Consider the following 20,429-nt stretch of genomic DNA (forward strand, 5'->3'; position numbering starts at 1 on the left):
ACAAAACACCATATGTATTTAAACTCACTCTACTTTTAGCAGCACTTTGCATTAGGTTAATTATTGTTAATAACTTGGTTCTGTGCTATGCTGATGGGGGACTGATACCTGCCTCTGATTTTCCTTTCCTGGTTCTAACCAGATACCATACTTGCCTTTGTGTAGCAGGACACTGCTTACTGGATAAATCCCCGTTGTTTGTAACCTTTGTTAGGTTCCTAGACTTATAACCGTTTTGTTTTGCTCGATTACATATATTTTCTTGCTTTCCACAAATTCTGTTTTGTTTTGCCTGGTTAATAAAGAACTTGATATAGAACTAAATAGCACCATAAATTCTGAAATACCTGAGATTTTCCATACACAGAGGATCTTACCTAAAAACCTAAAAACCTTGAACAAAACAAAACATAACAACCTGTTGCTGGCCTGAATTACTGATGGGACATTCCATGTGTGAGAGATGGAATGACTACACCACATAGCTTTTTCATAGCTTTTTAACTTATTGCCTTGCCTTTTGCCTCTGTCCCAAGCACAACAAATAGAAGGGACATGTACTGGTTAAAAGAGGAATATATGTGGGTGATCACATAGGCTACATTTATTTATACAGTTGCAAGAAAAAGTATGCGAACCCTTTGGAATTATATGGATTTCTGCACAAATTGGTCATAAAATGTGATCTGATCATCATCTAAGTCACAACAATAGACAATCACAGTCTGCTTAAACTAATAACACACAAAGAATGAAATGTTGCCATGTTTTTATTGAACACACCATGTAAACATTCACAGTTCAGGTGGAAAAAGTATGTGAACCCTTGCATTTAATAACTGGTTGAACCTCCTTTGGCAGCAATAACTTCAACCAAACGTTTCCTGTAGTTGCAGATCAGGCGTGCACAACGGTCAGGAGTAATTCTTGATCATTCCTCTTTACAGAACTGTTTCAGTTCAGCAATATTCTTGGGATGTCTGGTGTGAATTGCTTTCTTGAGGTCATGCCACAGCATGTCAATCGGGTTGAGGTCAGGACCACTTCAGAAAGCGTATTTTCTTCTGTTTAAGCCATTCTGTTGTTGATTTACTTCTATGCTTTGGGTCATTGCAACACCCATCTTCTGTTGAGCTTCAGCTGGTAGACAGATGGCCTTAAGTTCTCCTACAAAATGTCTGATTAAACTTGGGAATTCATATTTTCTTTGATGATAGCAATCCGTCCAGGCCCTGACACAGCAAAGCAGCCCCAAACCATGATGCCCCACCACCATACTTCACAGTTGGGATGAGGTTTTGTTGATGTTGGTGTGCTGTGCCTCTTTTTCGCCACACATAGTGTTGTGTGTATCTTCCAAACAACTCAACTTTGGTTTCATCTGTCCACAGAATATTTTGCCAGTACTGCTGTGGAACATCCAGGTGCTCTTGTGCAGCAATGTTTTGTTTGGACAGCAGTGGCTTCCTCTGTGGTATCCTCCCATGAAATCCATTTTTGTTTAGTGTTTTACGTATTGTAGATTCGCTAACAGGGATGTTAGCATTTGCCAGTGACTTTTGTAAGTCTTTAGCTGACACTCTAGGATTCTTCTTCACCTCATTGAGCAGTCTGCGCTGTGCTCTTGCAGTTATCTTTACAGGACGGCCACTCCTAGGGAGAGTAGCAGCAGTGCTGAACTTTCTCCATTTATAGACAATTTGTCTTACCGTGGACTGATGAACAGCAAGGCTTTTGGAGATACTTTTATAACCCTTTCCAGCTTTATTCAAGACAACAATTCTTAATCGTAGGTCTTCTGAGAGCTCTTTTGTGCGAGGCATCATTCACATCAGGCAATGCTTCTTGTGAAAAGCAAACCCAGAACTGGCTGGTGTGTGTTTTTATAGGGCAGGGCAGCTGTAACCAACACCTCCAATCTCATCTCATTGATTGGACTCCAGTTGGCTGACATCTCACTCCAATTAGCTCTTGGAGATGTCATTAGTCTAGGGGTTCACATATTTTTTCCACCTGCACTGTGGATGTTTACATGGTGTGTTCAATAAAAACATGGCAACATTTCATTCTTTGTGTGTTATTAGTTTAACCCCTTAAGACCGGAGGGAGTACAATTACGCCCTATTTTAAGCGTCTCTAAACGCGCAATTGTACGCCCTCCGGTCCTTGTGAGGACCTCACAATCACATGGCCTGGCTAGCTGCCTGGTGCATTGCCAGCAGGGGGACTGCCTGTAATGACAGGTAGTCCCCCTGCTGGCTAGAAATAAAATAAAATTAAGTTAATAAGTGTAAAAAAAATATATATATACTTAGATCATAATATATATATATGATCTAAGTATGTGTGTATATATATATATATATATATATATATATATATATATATATATATATATAAAAACAAAAAAGAGCCTCTTGCACTCCTACTTAAGAAATGTAACCAGGTGCCAGGTCCCAATAATATATAGATCAAAAAAGCATTTACCGGCACTCTTGGGATAAATTCATCCAGTTTATTTGTAGGTAGAACCAGTCAACGTTTCAGCTCCCGGTCGGAGCTTTCCAGGACACACAAGGCATAAGATATTGCAAAAGACAAACATATATAAGACATCTCATCCAATAATCACTCACCAAATCAGCTGTATTTCATCACTCCTCCGGCACGGCGTGTACCCGGCATCACAGCGCATGTGCCGCAGCAGTCCACACTTCGCATCACGTGATGGAGGGGGGGGCCATGTGTTAACCCAGGAAGCGTCATAGTGTCCTAGCAACCTCCGATACCATCGGCCATGGTTGCTACTATGTAAACAGCCACCGGTAGGAGAGAGTCTCCTTTGATAAACAACGCCACCCACTCCATAACGTAGCGACTAGCCGTGCCAGCAGGAGTAGATAAGAATGAGCAGAGCAAAGACATAGAATATGCTTCGAGCTGAGGGGATCTATCTATCAATATGTGACACATAAGTAAGTGAAAACAGAAAAATGGTTAATAAAAAAGTGAGCATAAACAATTTAAACTGACAATCATGCAGTGAGGTTATCACACAATTAATTAAATGTGCCACTGAAATATAATCATAAGTGAATCTATTATACTATAAGATAGTGTTCTGAGTTTTATCTTAAATATCAATATATATTATATTACCTAAAAAAGGTAATCCCTAATACAAAGCAATCACAAAATATATGTATAAGCCTACTATAAATTGCATAGTGTATATCCCTATAATTAATAAGTGTAATAAATTATTACTCTTGTGATAATGTGTTAATGGTTAAGGAAGGGTTATTTGATGTTTAATACAACCCCTCATGTAGATGTGATATAAAAATCAAAAAAATAAAAAAAACCCTGTCTGTCCTAATATTTATGTATACAGCTGTTGATGAGTGTTAGGTTGCCATACTTTACAATATTATAAATGCATAAACTAAATTCATAACATAATTATTTTAAAAAAACTAAAGAAAAGTTTCTCCAGGGGATCATCGCCAGGGGTCATCTTCCCTAGTGAGGTCCCTATGGAAAAGCCATTATTTCTTTAGACTCCAATAGATTAGAAGGATATAGTGATGCAGTAGTAGTTAAAACATTATAGGAACGAAATAAAGGAACATTTTTCATTTAGGCCTTTCGGAGCCAAAGTGTCCAATTCCAATAAGTCTCTCTCTGTAAGAGAAGTTTTCCTCGATTTCCCCCTCTAGCCGACGACGGGATATGATTAAACGCCACACACCGCAGAGCAGAGAGTGGGTGTTGCTTTTCCAAGAAATGTCTGGCCACAGGTTTGTCCGATCTGCCATCTCGATAGGCAAGACGGATACTTGACCTGTGGCCTCTGATTCTCTCGCACAGAGCTGTCTCTGTCTTTCCTATATAACTCAGTCCACAAGGACATGTGAGTTTATATATGACAAATTCTGTGCGACAGTGTATCCTATGAGCAATCTTGTACAGTTTCCCCGTATGTGGGTGAGAAAGTGTTTTGGATGGGATTATATGCCCACAGGTTACACACCCTAGGTGTAATGATATTGATGTTACAAAGTTTTGGAGTCCAGTAGCCAGATCAGCAATGTTTTCTGCCAGAGGTAGCCACTCGTTACCCAGGTGGTTGAGCCCGTGAGCCTTGAGTGGCCTTCTGGTCTTAAGCAGAGATGGGAGACTGGAACAGAGAGATGATAATCGTAGTGAGGCAAGCCGAGGTCAGTGGGAAGGAGAAGCAGCAAAGTCAAAACGGTCCAAAATCAGCAACAGGTAGGAGAAACAGGAACAAGCTTGATTAGAGAGTACAGGAACCACAATAATCTGGCAAAGGTACAGAGACAAGAAGTGGCTTTTATAGGCCAAGAACCAGACACATGACCAGACACAGCTGAAGAGACTTGTCACTGATACCAATGCTTATAGAGTCAAGGTTACCAGATCTCAGGTACATTTGCAAAAGGCAGGCTGGTGTAGTGGTAAGGAAGAGGTTTAGCAGCATGTAAACCAGGGTTCGAAACCCAGCAGAGTCAGTTCCTCACATTACTCCCACCTCTACAGGCGCAGCCTCTGGATGCCCTATTTCCTGGTTTAGCAGGGTACTGTGCATGGAAAGACTGAAGAAGATCAGGAGCATGAATATTGTCCACTGGTTCCCATGACCTATCCTCTTCACCATAGCCTTTCCAAAGAACCAAATATTGAAGCTTGTTGCGGAATATCCTGGAGTCAAGAATTTTTTCCACCTCGTATTCATCTTCACCATCCACGAGGACTGGTGGTGGGGCAGGCAGGGCTCGACCAGGGAAAGTATTTTCATGAAAAGGTTTAAGCAGTGCAACGTGAAACACTGGATGTATTTTCATGGAATCTGGAAGTTGCAGACGGAAGGTGACAGCATTGATCTGAGCGATGATCTCAAAAGGTCCCATGAACTTTTGACCCAATTTATGAGAAGGAATCCTAAGTTTAAGATTCTTTGTTGACAGCCAAACCTTGTCACCAACATGATAAACTGGGGCCTCCTTTCTATGCCTATCAGCAGCTCTTTTGTAACATTCCTGAGCCTCCGAAAGAGTCTTCTTCAACAGTTCTTGGGAATCTCGTAAGGTGGTTAGCCGGTCAGTGACTGCAGGAATGGAAGTAGTAATTGGGAGACTCACTAGAAAGGTTGGATGGTAACCATAATTAGCAAAAAATGGGCTCAGAGAAGTGGAGCAGTGTTGGGCATTGTTATAGGCAAATTCCGCCGTGGGTAGAAAATCCAGCCAGTCATCCTGCAGGTAACTAATATAGCACAGCAAATATTGTTCTAACGTCTGGTTGGTTCGCTCAGTCTGTCCATTACTTTGTGGATGAAAAGCTGACGACAGATTTACATTAATACCTAGAATAGAACAAAAATATTTCCAAAAATGAGATGTAAATTGCACTCCCCTGTCAGAAATTACTTCATCAGGCACTCCATACAAGCGAAATATTTCCCGAATAACTAGGTCAGCAGTCTGTTTAGCTGAAGGGAGACCACAAGCAGGTATGAAATGACTCATCTTAGTTAACCGGTCCACAACAACAAGAATGGTAGTGTGTTCCTTAGAGGGAGGTAGTTCCACAATAAAGTCCATGGAAATAGATCCCCAGGGACGATGAGGAATAGGAAGAGGCTGAAGCATGCCAACAGGGGATGAGCGAGGAGTCTTATGTCTGGCACATACATCACAAGAGGACACATACTTCTTAACATCCTCATAATATTTAGGCCCCCAAAAGGATCGGGTAAGTAGTTCTTGTGTCTTTCGGATTCCTGGATGACCTGCTGGTTTTGAGTCATGGTAGAGACGTAAAACGTCCAGTCGCACTGATTCTGGAACAAACAGACGTTGTTGAAAAATCCAAAACCCATTAAGCATGGTCATATGAAGATCACGAGGAGGATCACGAAAAACTGGATCATCAGCGTAGCCCTTTTTAATGCGAGACATTAGATCAGAAGGAAAGGTAACTCCTAAAAATCTACTCTCAGGCAAGATGGTGGCTTTGGTTACTGTAGTATGGAGGGGGTCAGCTATCCTAGACAAGGCATCTGCCTTGCCATTTCTGGAACCAGGGCGGTATGAAATCAAAAAATTAAACCTTGAGAAAAATAGGGACCAGCGTGCTTGTCTGGCTGACAGTCTCTTAGCTGATTGAATACATTCCAGATTTTTGTGATCTGTGAGGACAGTAATTGGATGGGTGGCTCCCTCCAAGAGATTTCTCCATTCGGCAAAGGCAGCTTTTATAGCCAAAAGTTCTTTATTCCCTATGTCATAATTTCTTTCTGCTGGTAACATCTGGCGGGAATAGAAGGCACATGGATGTAACAACATCTTAGGTCCAGTCCTTTGAGACAGTATAGCCCCAACAGCTGAATCAGAAGCATCTACCTCTACAGTAAATGGCAATTCTGGCTGAGGATGTACCAGGATAGGGGCAGATGTAAACAGAGTCTTTAATCTGGAAAATGCAGTGTCAGCCTTATTGGACCACTGAAAAGAAGTCCCTTTACGTGTAAGTTCAGTGATCGGTGTAATAACGGCAGAGAAATTCTTAATGAAACGCCTGTAAAAATTGGCAAACCCCACAAATCTCTGAATATCTTTTTCATTCTTGGGGATGGGCCAGTCCAGCACAGCTTTAATTTTACTTGCGTCCATACTTAAACCTTTAGGAGTTATTACATATCCCAGGAATTGAATTTCTGTTTGTTCAAACTCACATTTTTCCAGTTTAATGTATAGGTGGTGGGTACGAAGGCGCTCAAGAACAATGCAGACCTGTTTTCTGTGATTTTCAAGATTATCAGAAAATATCAGGATTTCATCCAAATATGCCACAACAAACTGATCCAGGAGATCCCGTAGTACATCATTGATTAGATGCTGAAAAGTTGCAGGGGCATTACAAAGCCCAAATGGCATTACTAGATATTCGTAATGTCCGTACCTGGTTCTGAAAGCTGTTTTCCATTCATCATTTGGTCTTATGCGAACCAGATTATATGCCCCCCGTAGATCAAGCTTCGTAAATATTTTACCTGAACGAAGTCTCTCCAGAAGTTCAGGAATGAGAGGCAAGGAATAGCGTTTTTTAACAGTGATTTTATTAATGTCCCTGTAATCGACACATGGCCGTAGACTGCCATCTTTCTTTTCTACAAAGAATATAGGAGCTCCTGCTGGAGAAGTAGATGGTCGAATAAAGCCTTTGGCAAGATTTTCTTGTATGTATTCACGAAGTGCTTTCAATTCAGGCTCAGAAAGGGAGTATATACGGCCAAATGGGATAGCAGCTCCAGGTAGCAACTCTATGGGGCAATCATAAGGCCTGTGAGGTGGAAGCTGATCAGCATTCTTCTTATCACAGACATCTGCAAAATCCCGATATTGTAGAGGAAGCTTAGTTAAGTTTGTATCAACCATTTCATTAATTGTTGTAGCAACAGTTGTTGCCTTAGAGGGTTGACAATTTATTAAGCAGTGTTCTGAAGGAAAGGACAAAGTTCTAGTCTTCCAATCAATCTGTGGGTTATGCAGAGCAAGCCAGGGTATACCCAAAATCACTGGAAACTGTGTTGAGGAAATTAGGTGGAAAGATATAGACTCATGGTGATTCACTTCCAGCATCAATTTTAAGGGCACAGTCTCATGTGTAACCGGGCCTGACGTGAGTGGAGAACCGTCTACTGTTTCCATTAACACAGGTGAAGATTTAGGGATACACTGAATTTTATTTCCTGCTGCAAATTTGATATCCATAAAGTTTCCGCCTGCTCCAGAATCTATCATAGCTGTAGTTGAAATTTTATTATCACCATATTGCAAAGAGATAGGCACCACCAAATGAGGATGTTGAGTCATCATACCCTCTTCACCCTGAGCCAGAGAAAACAAGGGTTGTGTGACAGAATCCAGTTGGTCTGAAATCTGGGATTGGTGTTGAATCTGTGCATCCTCAGCAGTCATAGCTATTGTTCTTTTAGACTTGCTAGGGCAATTGATGGCATAATGCCCTGCACTACCACAATACAGGCATAAATTGTGAGTGCGTCGCCACTGTTTTTCTTCATTGGATAATGACCCTCTTATTAGATCTACCTGCATAGCCTCAGGTTCAGATTCTGTAGGTGTTTGTGGGGTCAGAGTAGAAATTCTTGAATAGAAAGTAGGAGTAGCACTTGGTTTAAAAGAGCCCTGTCTTTCCAATGTTCTTTCTGAAAGTCTCCGATCAATACGGATAGCCAACCGCACAAATGCATCAAACTCAACAGGAAGATCAACACGAGCTAACTCATCTTTTATAGCTTCTGAGAGACCCTTTCTGAAGTGGAACCTCTGGACTGATTGGTTCCAAGTAGTATCAGCAACCCATTGTCTGAATTCAGCAGCATATTCAGCCACAGAGCGCCTCCCTTGATGTAAATGAAGGAGAGTGGCTTCTGCTGTAGCACAGCGATTGGGGTCATCAAAAACTAGGCACATGGCCTCAAGAAAGTCTTTTAAATTTCCCAAGACTGGACTGTCCTGTTCCAGAAAAGGGGAGCCCCAAGCCAGGGCTTCATCTTTGAATAGGGAGAAAATAAATCCCACCTTCTCTCTTTCAGATGGAAAACGGTTAGGCAACATCATAAAATGCAAACGGCATTGATTTAGGAAACCCCTAAATTTTTTGCGGTCTCCTCCAAATTTTTCTGGTAGAGGCAAGCGGGCATCTTGTGCAGGTGTAACAGTAGTAGCAGCAGCAGCCGCAACATCATGTGCCCTGTAGCTGGTAAGCTCACCATGCATTGATCGAACTTCATTTTGCAGTTCAGCTACCTGATCCTGCAGCACTTGAATGGTCTGTGCATTAAAAGCAACCTGCTGGGCCAATGCAGAATCTGATCCGACGGTCTCCATGAATGGGCCAGATTATTCTGTAATGATATTGATGTTACAAAGTTTTGGAGTCCAGTAGCCAGATCAGCAATGTTTTCTGCCAGAGGTAGCCACTCGTTACCCAGGTGGTTGAGCCCCTGAGCCTTGAGTGGCCTTCTGGTCTTAAGCAGAGATGGGAGACTGGAACAGAGAGATGATAATCGTAGTGAGGCAAGCCGAGGTCAGTGGGAAGGAGAAGCAGCAAAGTCAAAATGGTCCAAAATCAGCAACAGGTAGGAGAAACAGGAACAAGCTTGATTAGAGAGTACAGGAACCACAATAATCTGGCAAAAGTACAGAGACAGGAAGTGGCTTTTATAGGCCAAGAACCAGACACAGGACCAGACACAGCTGAAGAGACTTGTCACTGATACCAATGCTTATAGAGTCAAGGTTACCAGATCTCAGGTACATTTGCAAAAGGCAGGGTGGTGTAGTGGTAAGGAAGAGGTTTAGCAGCATGTAAACCAGGGTTCGAAACCCAGCAGAGTCAGTTTCTCACACTAGGCATCTAATACATCCATTGTTTATCTTCCCTCTTTGCGTGGGATTATAACAATGGATGGGATCTGTTTTCACTAATAAATTCCTATTTCTCTTATAGCAGAACATAGGTTTAGATGTAAATTCTTTTGGAAGCGTCGGATCTTGTTGTATCATATTCCAATTCCGGCTGATGGACTCCGTTATTTCCTTACTTGCGGAGTATAATTTCATGGGAAATACTACTCTTGTTGCGGTTTCCTTTGGAGGAATTCTTCCCTTATTAGAATATTGTTCCTTAGCTTGACATAGATCATTTTCCAATATAGGGCGTCTGTACCCCCTCTTTACAAACTTTGCGTACATCATTCTCAATTGTTCCTCCCGTTGTTCTTCTTGAGAGTTGTTCCTATATACTCTCAAAAATTGAGAGAGTGGTAATGATTTTTTCAAATGTGGCGGGTGGAAACTTTCGGCGTGCAGAATGGTGTTCTGGTCCGTGGGTTTAGTGTACAATTTGTACTCAAGTTTGTGATTGATATAGTTCTATGTCAAGATAGTTGTATGTCAAGAAATTGGACATTTTTCGAATCGATATGTGAGGTCACTTTAATTGGTGTCGGTAAGTTATTAACATATTCAATCAGTGCGTCCGCTTCATCACGTGTTCCATTCCAGAGTATTAAGATGTCATCGATGAATCGATAATATCGTACTATTTGGTTCTGGTATCATGTCAAAATTTATTTTTGCTCAAAATCAAACATGAACGTGCTGGCATACATGGGGGCCATCGCTGCCCCCATAGATGTGCCTGAGACTTGTAGGAACCATTGGGTCTCAAACCTGAAATAGTTATTTCGTAATGCCAAGGACAGCAATTCCATTGTGTACTCTATGGGAGGTCCATAGTAATGTGTAGAATTGGATAATAATTGCCTCATGGCCTCAATACCCTCTTCATGCGGGATAACAGTGTATAAACTGTTGACATCCATAGTAATGAATAACCCATCAAATTCTTCTATTTGTCTCAGATTATATAGAAGACTGTTTGTGTCCTTAATACATGTTGGAATCGCAGTGACTGGTTGTTTAAAAAGATGATCAAGATACTTGGCTATGGGTTCCAAGATGCCATCCACTGCCGACACAATTGGTCTACCTGGTGGGTTGGCTGGATTTTTATGGATCTTCGGAAGCGTATATAGCACAGGAGTACGAGGGTGGGTTTTCTGCAGATATTCAAACAGATCCGTTCCAATAAAGCCTGCCCTCAATCCAAATAGAAGTGTTTCCTCAATTTTCTGTGCAATATCGCTAGTCGGATCTCTATCCAACGGTTGGTAGGTTGTTTCTACTGCCAGTTGTTTATGGATCTCACTCGCATAATAGGAGTAATTGAGTACCACTATACCCCCGCCCTTATCTGCGGGTCGAATTACAATTGTTGGATCTGACGCCAATTGACGTACCAGTGTATGTTGTTCCTTTGTAAAATTCCAATATAGTGGTTTGTGTTTCTTTAAGGCATCCAAGGTCTCATTCTTCACAGTGGATAGAAATGTTCTGATCGTGGGTTGGTTTGTTGGAGGATCAAATTGGCTAGGTTTTAAAAAAAATTGTTGGTTAGATTTCAAATTTTGATCCCCAGGTTTTTGATTTTTATTAAAGAAATCTTTCAACCTAAGTGTGCGGCGAAATTTGTATAGTTCCACATTCCACTGGAAATGGTTTGGAGCCTTAGTAGGTATAAATGAAAGTCCCTTATTGAGAATGTCCAGTTCCTGATGATTAAGTGGTCTATCTGATAAATTAAAGACAGGGATTATTTCCGCACTGGTGGTTTCCCTCTGAGTCCAGTGGGTCCGTCCTTTTTGTCCCCTTCTAGTGGTAAATCTTTTTCGTTTTGGTTTTTGTTCATTGTGGAAATTCTCTGTGGAAGTATATTTTCCGAACGTACCTCCATTTCTACATACACTGTCTAGGTGTATTTTACTATTAATATATATATAATAATATATATATTCATATCAAATTACACGTAGACTGATACTGATTAAATATATATATATATATATATATATATATAATTATTGTTATATATATATATATATATATATATATATATTTATTTATAATATAAAAAAATATGTAAATATGTAAAAAAATAAAATTCAATAAATTAAAAGTCCCTTATTGAGAATGTCCAGTTCCTGATGATTAAGTGGTCTATCTGATAAATTAAAGACAGGGATTATTTCCGCACTGGTGGTTTCCCTCTGAGTCCAGTGGGTCCGTCCTTTTTGTCCCCTTCTAGTGGCAAATCTTTTTCGTTTTGGTTTTTGTTCCTTGTGGAAATTCTCTGTGGAAGTATATTTTCCGAACGTACCTCCATTTCTACATACACTGTCTAGGTGTATTTTACTATTAATATATATATAATAATATATATATTCATATCAAATTACACGTAGACTGATACTGATTAAATATATATATATAAATAATTATTGTTTTATATATATATATATATATATATATATATATATTTATTTATAATATAAAAAAATATGTAAATATGTAAAAAAATAAAATTCAATAAATTAAAAAAATAATTTAAAATAATTTAAAAATATATAGATGTGTGTTATTTCATTCTAACTGTATTGTGATATTAATATATATATATATTTATATCAAAATAAACGTAGAACGAAATAATATATATATCTATATACATAAATATATACGTATATATCACTATATATATATACCTATATATAAATAAAAACATTTAAAAAAAAATTATATATATATATATATTCTACACATATTTATGTAATAGTTTTAAACAATTAGGTATCCTAATTAATTACAATTAGCGGGACCTGCCTGACAACCCATGCCGAAAGTATAGGGAATTTAATTTGCTAGCACTATATTTAACCCTATAACTTTCCAAGACACCATAAAACCTGTACATGGGGGGTACTGTTTTACTTGGGAGACTTCGTTGAACACATATTAGTGTTTCAAAACAATAAAATATATTACAACAATGATATCGCCAGTAAAAGTGACGTTTTTTTAATTTTTCACGCACAAACAACACGGACGATATTATTGCTGTGATACTTTTTACTGTTTTGAGACACAAATATTTGTGTTCACCGAAGTCTCCCGAGTACAACAGTACCCCTCATGTACAGGTTTTATGGTGTTTTCAAAAGTTACAGCGTCAAATACAAGGCTTGTGTTTCATTTTTTTCACATTAAAATTCGCCAGATTGCTTACGTTGCCTTTGTGACCCTATGGTAGCCCAAGAATGAAAATTACCCCTATGATGGCATACCATTTGCAATAGTAGACAACCCAAGGTATTGCAAATGAGGTATGTCCAGTCTTTTTTAGTAGCCACTTAGTCACAAACACTGGGCAAAATTGGCGTTTTTTGAATTTTTCACACACAAACAAATACTAACGCCAACTTTGGCCAGTGTTTGTGACCAAATGGCTACTAAAAAAGACTGGACATACCCCATTTGCAATACCTTGGGTTGTCTACTATTGCAAATGGTATGCCATTATGGGTATAGCTTTATTGGGTATAGCTTTTATTGGGTATTGGGTATAGCTTTTATTGGGTATGGGTATAGCTTTATTGCTCATGGTAGCTCTGTTTGGAATGGAAATAAACTGTACAAAAAAGATGGTTTGCATCTTTCTCAAAAGGGAACAAATGTTCTCAGTGAGCAGTTCAGAGGTTTTGCTAAGATGTATTTAAACTAGGAGGGGGGGGCAAAAGGGTGATAAAACATCAATCCAATTGTCCCCCAAAACAAGGACAGAAGGTGCCTGTAGCAAGTGTGTTAAAAAATGATAAGCTTAGAGTCATGTCTACAAATGCTCGCAGTTTAGGGAATAAGATCCATGAACTTGTGGCAATAATGGCAACTGATAGTGTAGATTTAGTCGCTGTTACTGAGACATGGTATAATGAAAAAAATGACTGGGACATAGCAATACCAGGGTACTCTTTATATAGAAAAGACAGGGAAGGCAAGAAAGGGGGAGGGGTGGCCCTGTATGTGAAGGATAACATAAAATCTAGCCTAATAAAGGTTAGTGAGACGAACATAGAGTCCATTTGGGTTACGTTAGAATTTGGTAATCACACAGTAATTCGTGTAGGTGTGATTTATAGGCCCCCAGGACAAATTGAAGAGTTAGATAATCTACTAGTTGAAGAAATAGCTAAAATGACAATGAAGGGGGAAGTTATCACCATGGGTGACTTTAATCTTCCTGATGTGAATTGGAAAACAAAAATAGCTACTTGTGCCAGAAGCACACATATTCTAAACTCCCTACTGGGATTGTCTCTAAAACAAGTCGTTGAGGAGCCAACTCGTAAAGAGGCCATACTAGATTTAGTGTTAACAAATGGAGATTTGGTATCAGATATTACTGTAGGTGAAAGTTTAGGATCCAGTGATCATCAGTCAGTGTGGTTTAATATAAGAACAGTGACTGAGTCACACCACACAAAAACAAAAGTTTTAGACTTTAGAAAAACCGACTTTTCTAAAATTAGAATATGTGTAAAGGAGTCATTATCAGACTGGAGCAACTTAAATGGAGTCCAAAAGAAATGGGATTATTTAAAAGCTGCACTACTGAAGGCAACAGAAAATTGCATTAGGCTTGTCAGTAAAAGCAAAAAATTCAAGAAACCACTGTGGTACTCCGCAGATGTGGCCAAAATAGTAAAAAACAAAAAGTTAGCATTTAGTAATTATAAAAAAAAACAGAGTGAGGAAGACAAAATGACCTATAAGATTAGGCAGAAAGAGGCTAAGCAAGTTATAAGAGCTTCCAAATCACACACAGAAGAGAAAATAGCACAGTCAGTAAAAAAGGGGGCCAAAACTTTTTTTAGATACATAAATGAGAAAAGAAAAGTAAAACAAGGATTAGTTAGATTAAAAACAAAAGAAGGAAGGTATGTAGATGAGGATAAAGGTCTAGCTGACTGCCTCAATGAATATTTTTGTTCGGTATTTACATCTGAAAATGAAGGAAAGGGACCTCTGTTAAAAAAAAGGATAAATGAGTCATTTATTACACGTGAGTTTACAGAGGAAGAGGTTCTATTTCAACTGTCAAAAGTAAAGACAAATAAGTCAATGGGACCTGATGGAATACACCCAAAGCTATTAAAAGAGCTTAGTGGTGTACTAGCAAAACCATTAACATATTTATTTAACCAATTATTGTTAACAGGAGTAGTCCCAGAAGATTGGAAGTTAGCGAATGTTGTGCCCATTCACAAGAAAGGTAATAGGGAGGAGTCGGGCAACTATAGGCCAGTAAGCCTTACTTCAGTAGTGGGGAAAGTGATGGAAACCATGTTAAAGGATAGGATTGTTGAACATCTAAAAACACATGGATTTCAAGATCAGAGACAACATGGGTTTACTTCAGGGAGATCATGCCAAACTAATCTTATTGATTTTTTTGATTGGGTAACTAAAATTATAGATCAGGGTGGTGCAGTAGACATTTCTTACCTAGATTTCAGTAAGGCTTTTGACACTGTTGCACATAGAAGGCTTATCAATAAACTGCAATCTTTGAGTTTGGATTCCAATATTGTTGAATGGGTAAGGCAGTGGCTGAGTGACAGGCAACAGAGGATTGTAGTCAATGGAGTATATTCGAAGCTTGGGCTTGTCACCAGTGGGGTACCTCAGGGATCTGTACTTGGACCCATTCTCTTTAATATTTTTATTAGTGATATTGCAGAAGGTCTTGATGGTAAGGTGTGTCTTTTTGCGGATGATACTAAGATATGTAACAGGGTTGATGTTCCAGGAGGGATAAGCCAAATGGCAAATGATTTAGGTAAACTAGAAAAATGGTCAGAGTTGTGGCAACTGACATTTAATGTGGATAAGTGCAAGATAATGCATCTTGGACGTAAAAACCCAAGGGCAGAGTACAGAATATTTGATAGAGTCCTAACCTCAACATCTGAGGAAAGGGATTTAGGGGTGATTATTTCTGAGGACTTAAAGGTAGACAGACAATGTAATAGAGCAGCAGGAAATGCTAGCAGAATGCTTGGTTGTATAGGGAGAGGTATTAGCAGTAGAAAGAGGGAAGTGCTCATGCCATTGTACAGAACACTGGTGAGACCTCACTTGGAGTACTGTACACAGTACTGGAGACCATATCTTCAGAAGGATATTGATACCTTAGAGAGAGTTCAAAGAAGGGCTACTAAACTGGTTCATGGATTGCAGGATAAAACTTACCAGGAAAGGTTAAAGGATCTTAACATGTATAGCTTGGTGGGAAGACGAGACGGGGGATATGATAGAAACATTTAAATACATAAAGGGAATCAACACAGTAAAGGAGGAGACTATATTTAAAAGAAGAAAAACTACCACAACAAGAGGACATAGTCTAAAATTAGAGGGACAAAGGTTTAAAAATAATATCAGGAAGTATTACTTTACTGAGAGGGTAGTGGATGCATGGAATAGCCTTCCAGCTGAAGTGGTAGAGGTTAACACAGTAAAGGAGTTTAAGCATGCGTGGGATAGGCATAAGGCTATCCTAACTATAAGATAATGCCAGGGACTAATGAAAGTATTTAGAAAACTGGGCAGACTAGATGGGCCGAATGGTTCTTATCTGCCGTCACATTCTATGTTTCTATGTTTCTATGGGTGTAAATTTATTTCCTGGGCTACTATACAGTCTCAAAGGCAACGTAACCAATCTGGCGAATTTCAATTTCAAATGTAACACGCTATATTTGACCCTGTAACTTCCCAAAACACCATAAAACCTGTACATAGGGGGTACTGTTTTACACGTGAGACTTTGCTGAATCCAAATATGTGTATTTTATTGCAGTAAAAGCAAACAGTATTATGACATTGACAGTTAAAATGTCATGTAGAACTAAAAAAATAACTACATTTCTTATTTCTCCTATTTTTTTCATATTAAATTATGTTTCATAGCTAAATATTTGATATTAAATGAAAGCCCTGTTTCCCCTGAATAAAATGATATATAATAAGGGAGGGTGCATTTAATATGAAAGAGGTGAATTACGGTTGGGCAGACAAATTGCGCAAATGCCAGGTTTTGTTTACGTTTTGTTCTGTTCACAACGTGTACATTTGGCTCAGTCCTTAAGGGGTTAAGCAGACTGTGATTGTCTATTGTTGTGACTTAGATGATGATCAGATCACATTTCTTGCAACTGTATATCTGTGCTGACTCTGAATACTGATTGCACTCATGTCATTTACTTGATTTACTTACTTGAATTTCCTTTTGCTAGTTCTTTACATCCCCTTGCACAATATATTGTCTAGGCATCTCATCGTCCTGATATGTATCATTTATTGAAGCCAAATATTTTATTTTACTTATCTCTGGTGTTGTCTTCAAGCTTGTCATGCCCTCCTGTTAGCAGGCTACTTTGGGGGCAAGGAATTTACAGGCCTTCCTCTGTATAATAATTCCAAACCACCTTTCCATATAGGATTAAAGTAATGAAAGGAATGTTTAGGGAATCAGGCACTCTTATGAGCACCTTTCACACGTGTGTGATCCACAAAATTCTGTTATGTCAGAAAGTACAGACAAATGGTAGTGGCAAATAAAACAATTCAACTTTTTTCTACAGGTAAGTTACAAGAGATGTGCATGAGTTGCTATTTACCATTATAGGCTGACCAATGCAAAAGTGTATATCCTTCATTGTCTCGGAAATTGCAATCTCCCTCGGACAGTGCCATCTGTAACAGCTCACTGAGCAGAGTAGCGTGACCACGGGCTGCTGCAAAGTGTAAAGGTGTCCTTCCTCTACAATCCTTCCATAAAAGAGATGCTTCTTGATCCAACAGCATCTGGATACATTCTTCATGGCCTGTCATAATCTGCAATGTAGTATAAACAGCAAAGTAAAAAAATATTTTTAGATATATAATCCAGCTTCATACCATTACTTCAATGGATTCAACAATTACATTTACATAGAAAAAGAGTCAAAAATGTGGATACGTAAAGTCTACTACATTAAAAAAAAAAAAAAAACAAGAAACCCCAAAGATGAATTAGAGGTCCTCATAAAAAATATAGATAAAAGTAACATAAAATTGAAGTTCTGATTTTCAATATTTACAAGTAGAATTTCCAGAGTTATATGCTAGCTTTAAAGTGTACTCACTTTACTTACAGGGGTATCAATCAAACTTTAATTTTAAGATCTACGAAGGCTAAACATGTGACGTGTTGTGGTTCACATACAGGGCCAGTGCAAGGAGTTTTGCTGCCCCATTCGCTACACCCATGGTATGATATAACAACACCCCTCCCATTTGAATAATGTTCCCTTGCTCTGCCGCCATAGATGTTTGGGATGTATGTGCTACCTAGAGCCCCGCATGGTTCAAACAAGCAGTAAAACTGCTGCAGGCGCCCCACCTTAAGAAGTGCCCTAGGCAACTGCATTATGGGCCTCAAGGAAACACAGGCCTTGGTTACATAAGTCTAATATTTTAGCTCTAAATTGCCAATGTTGGTGTGACAAGTCTGATATGCAATTAAAGGACCACTATAGGCACTCAGACCGCTTCAGCTTAATAAAGTGGTCTGGGTGCCAGGTCCAGCTAGGATTAATCCTTTCTTCTATAAACATAGCAGTTTCAGAGACACGGCTATGTTTATAATAGGGTTAATCCAGCCTCTAGTGGCTGTCTCAATGACAGCCGCTAGAGGCGCTTCCGCGCTTCTCACTCTGATTTTCAGAGTGAGAAGACGCTTCCGTCCATAGCAAAGCATTGAGAATGCTTTCCTATGGACTGGCTGAATGCGCGCGGCTCTTGCCGCGCATGCGCGTTCAGCCATGACGATGAGAAGGAGGAGGCGAGGAGGAGGAGAGTCCCCCGCCCGGCGCTGGAGAAAGAGGTAAATTTAACCCCTTCAACCCCCTAGAGCCCGGCGGGAGGGGGGCCCTGAGGGTGTGGGCACCCTCACGGCACTATAGTGCCAGGATATTAGTTTGTTTTCTTGGCACTATAGTGGCCCTTTAATATACTTTCCCTCAATAATGTCACATGAAATAACACATGCTTCAGACCTGTGTGGTCTCACTGGTCTCATACATTTTTTCTTGGTTAGTGTTAATGAGAATCAATCCATTAAAAATGAAAAAAAAGCTGCACTAATAGTGAGTATTGGTTGCAAAGTATAGAAATATAACTTACCCCTCTATGCAATGCTGTACATCCATAAACATCAGCTGCATCTACTGATGCCTCTTTTTCAAGTAACAAAGACACTGCATCAATGTGTCCATATGCTACTGCAAGCATCAAAGGAGTTCTGTAATGAATATGTCATGTGAACATTTGTGTATTTTGCAACAACAGTAGTACAACATTAAAAGACAGTATTTTATGTGTTTTTGATAGATATGGAAGAGATACAACAAATTAAAAAACATGCCATCAATAATAAATGAAGAGAAAACAATTCCCTCAAAAATAGAGTAGCACACACTAACTTTGAGAAATTTTATTTTCATATGTTTGTACAGAGGTCCTCACCATGGTAACCCACACTCTCCTATGAGCTGTGCCTCCAAATTAAACTTTAAGTAAAAAAGTAAGCAAATATATTTTCTATTTCTTTGACGGGGTAATTCACTAAAGTCCTAAAGGCCCTGTTCCAAATGAGGATTCAGTTGGACCCAGCGCCAGCAGACAGTTGAAATCCAGACCAAATGCTGCATATTTATGCTTGAAGACATCAAATCCAGGACCAAATTTTGAAAAAGTATGAACATTTGCATCTGGCAGCTCTTTTGCATAAGTAATGATGGGTGGATATATTACTCTCCACCCCCTGTCCCCACCCATTACCAGCAGGGGATATTTATTATGGATAAAGGGCAGCATCCTTGTGTATGCTCCATGGTAAGCTTGTGGGGGCTCTTGTTATTTATTTTTATTAAGAGGTGACTAGAAAATTGGGGATCCCTAGCCACCCAGTGGAGGCAAGTACATATGGCTATTTGGGGGGGATTAATGATGACTGGCCTGTTGCCACATAATTAAAGGGAAAGCTGTATTCCTGTTACTATTGCTCCCCATGCATCCCCCCTCCCTTACTCCCCTCTCCAGTAAATAAATGGTTCAAAACTCTTTATTTACTTACCTTATCCCATCGCTGATGTCCCTCTGCACCGGGTCGACGCTTTGCCCCCTCAGATGTCTTGGGATGAGTGCGCATGCGTGGCATTAGACCTCCCCCCAAAAAAAACATTAAATCAATGCTTTCCGATGGGGAAACATCTGACTCTGCATATCCTCATGCAGAGCGTGAGGACATACACTGTCAGATACCGAACCAAAGGTCCATTTGGATCAAGGAAGCAGTAGACAGCCACTGAAAGCAGACTTAGTGCTGCAATGTAATCATTGCAGTTTCTCTGGAACTTTAATGATTGACATTGCAGGACTAAGTGCAAAAAGGACACTGCACCTAGTACACTTCAATAACCTGAAGTGGTCTGGGTGCCTATAGTGTCCCTTTAACATAATTATAACTCACATATATAACCCTTGCGTTGCTTAAACTTATCAATCACTTGCATGAAAGCTTGTCGGATGCACTCGACCCTGAATTTTATTAAAACTCAATCTTTATAAATCTTCTGAATCCTATACTTTATATAGGATTCAGATGTGAAAGCACCGATTTATTCCGGAATGTATCTGGGCAATTACTGCAGATAATCTCGGATTGACCAAATTCCAATCTGATTTGTGTAAGTAAATAAGAGAATTGGTATTCGGTCATTTTCAGCTCACAGAATAACCCCATAAGATTTAAAGGGACACTCTGGGAACCAGCTGGCATTGTGTAAATAAAGCATGTTATAACACTATACTCAACTG

General features: G+C 39.4%; 1 protein-coding gene across 2 annotated transcripts in view; it reads right to left on the reverse strand.

Moving 5' to 3' along the window:
- Window positions 1-20,429, reverse strand: part of ANKRD44 (ankyrin repeat domain 44) — a 724,718-nt gene that overhangs the window by 182,720 nt on the left and 521,569 nt on the right. For both annotated transcript variants that reach the window (XM_063430205.1, XM_063430204.1), the window contains exons 20-21: window positions 18,735-18,852; window positions 17,189-17,405 (exon numbers count right to left, since the gene is read on the reverse strand). In XM_063430205.1, coding sequence (XP_063286275.1) covers window positions 17,189-17,405; window positions 18,735-18,852 — 335 coding nt within the window. The remainder of the gene's footprint in view (window positions 1-17,188; window positions 17,406-18,734; window positions 18,853-20,429) is intronic.

This window comes from Pelobates fuscus, chromosome 8, assembly GCF_036172605.1.
Source record: "Pelobates fuscus isolate aPelFus1 chromosome 8, aPelFus1.pri, whole genome shotgun sequence".
Taxonomy (NCBI): domain Eukaryota; kingdom Metazoa; phylum Chordata; class Amphibia; order Anura; family Pelobatidae; genus Pelobates; species Pelobates fuscus.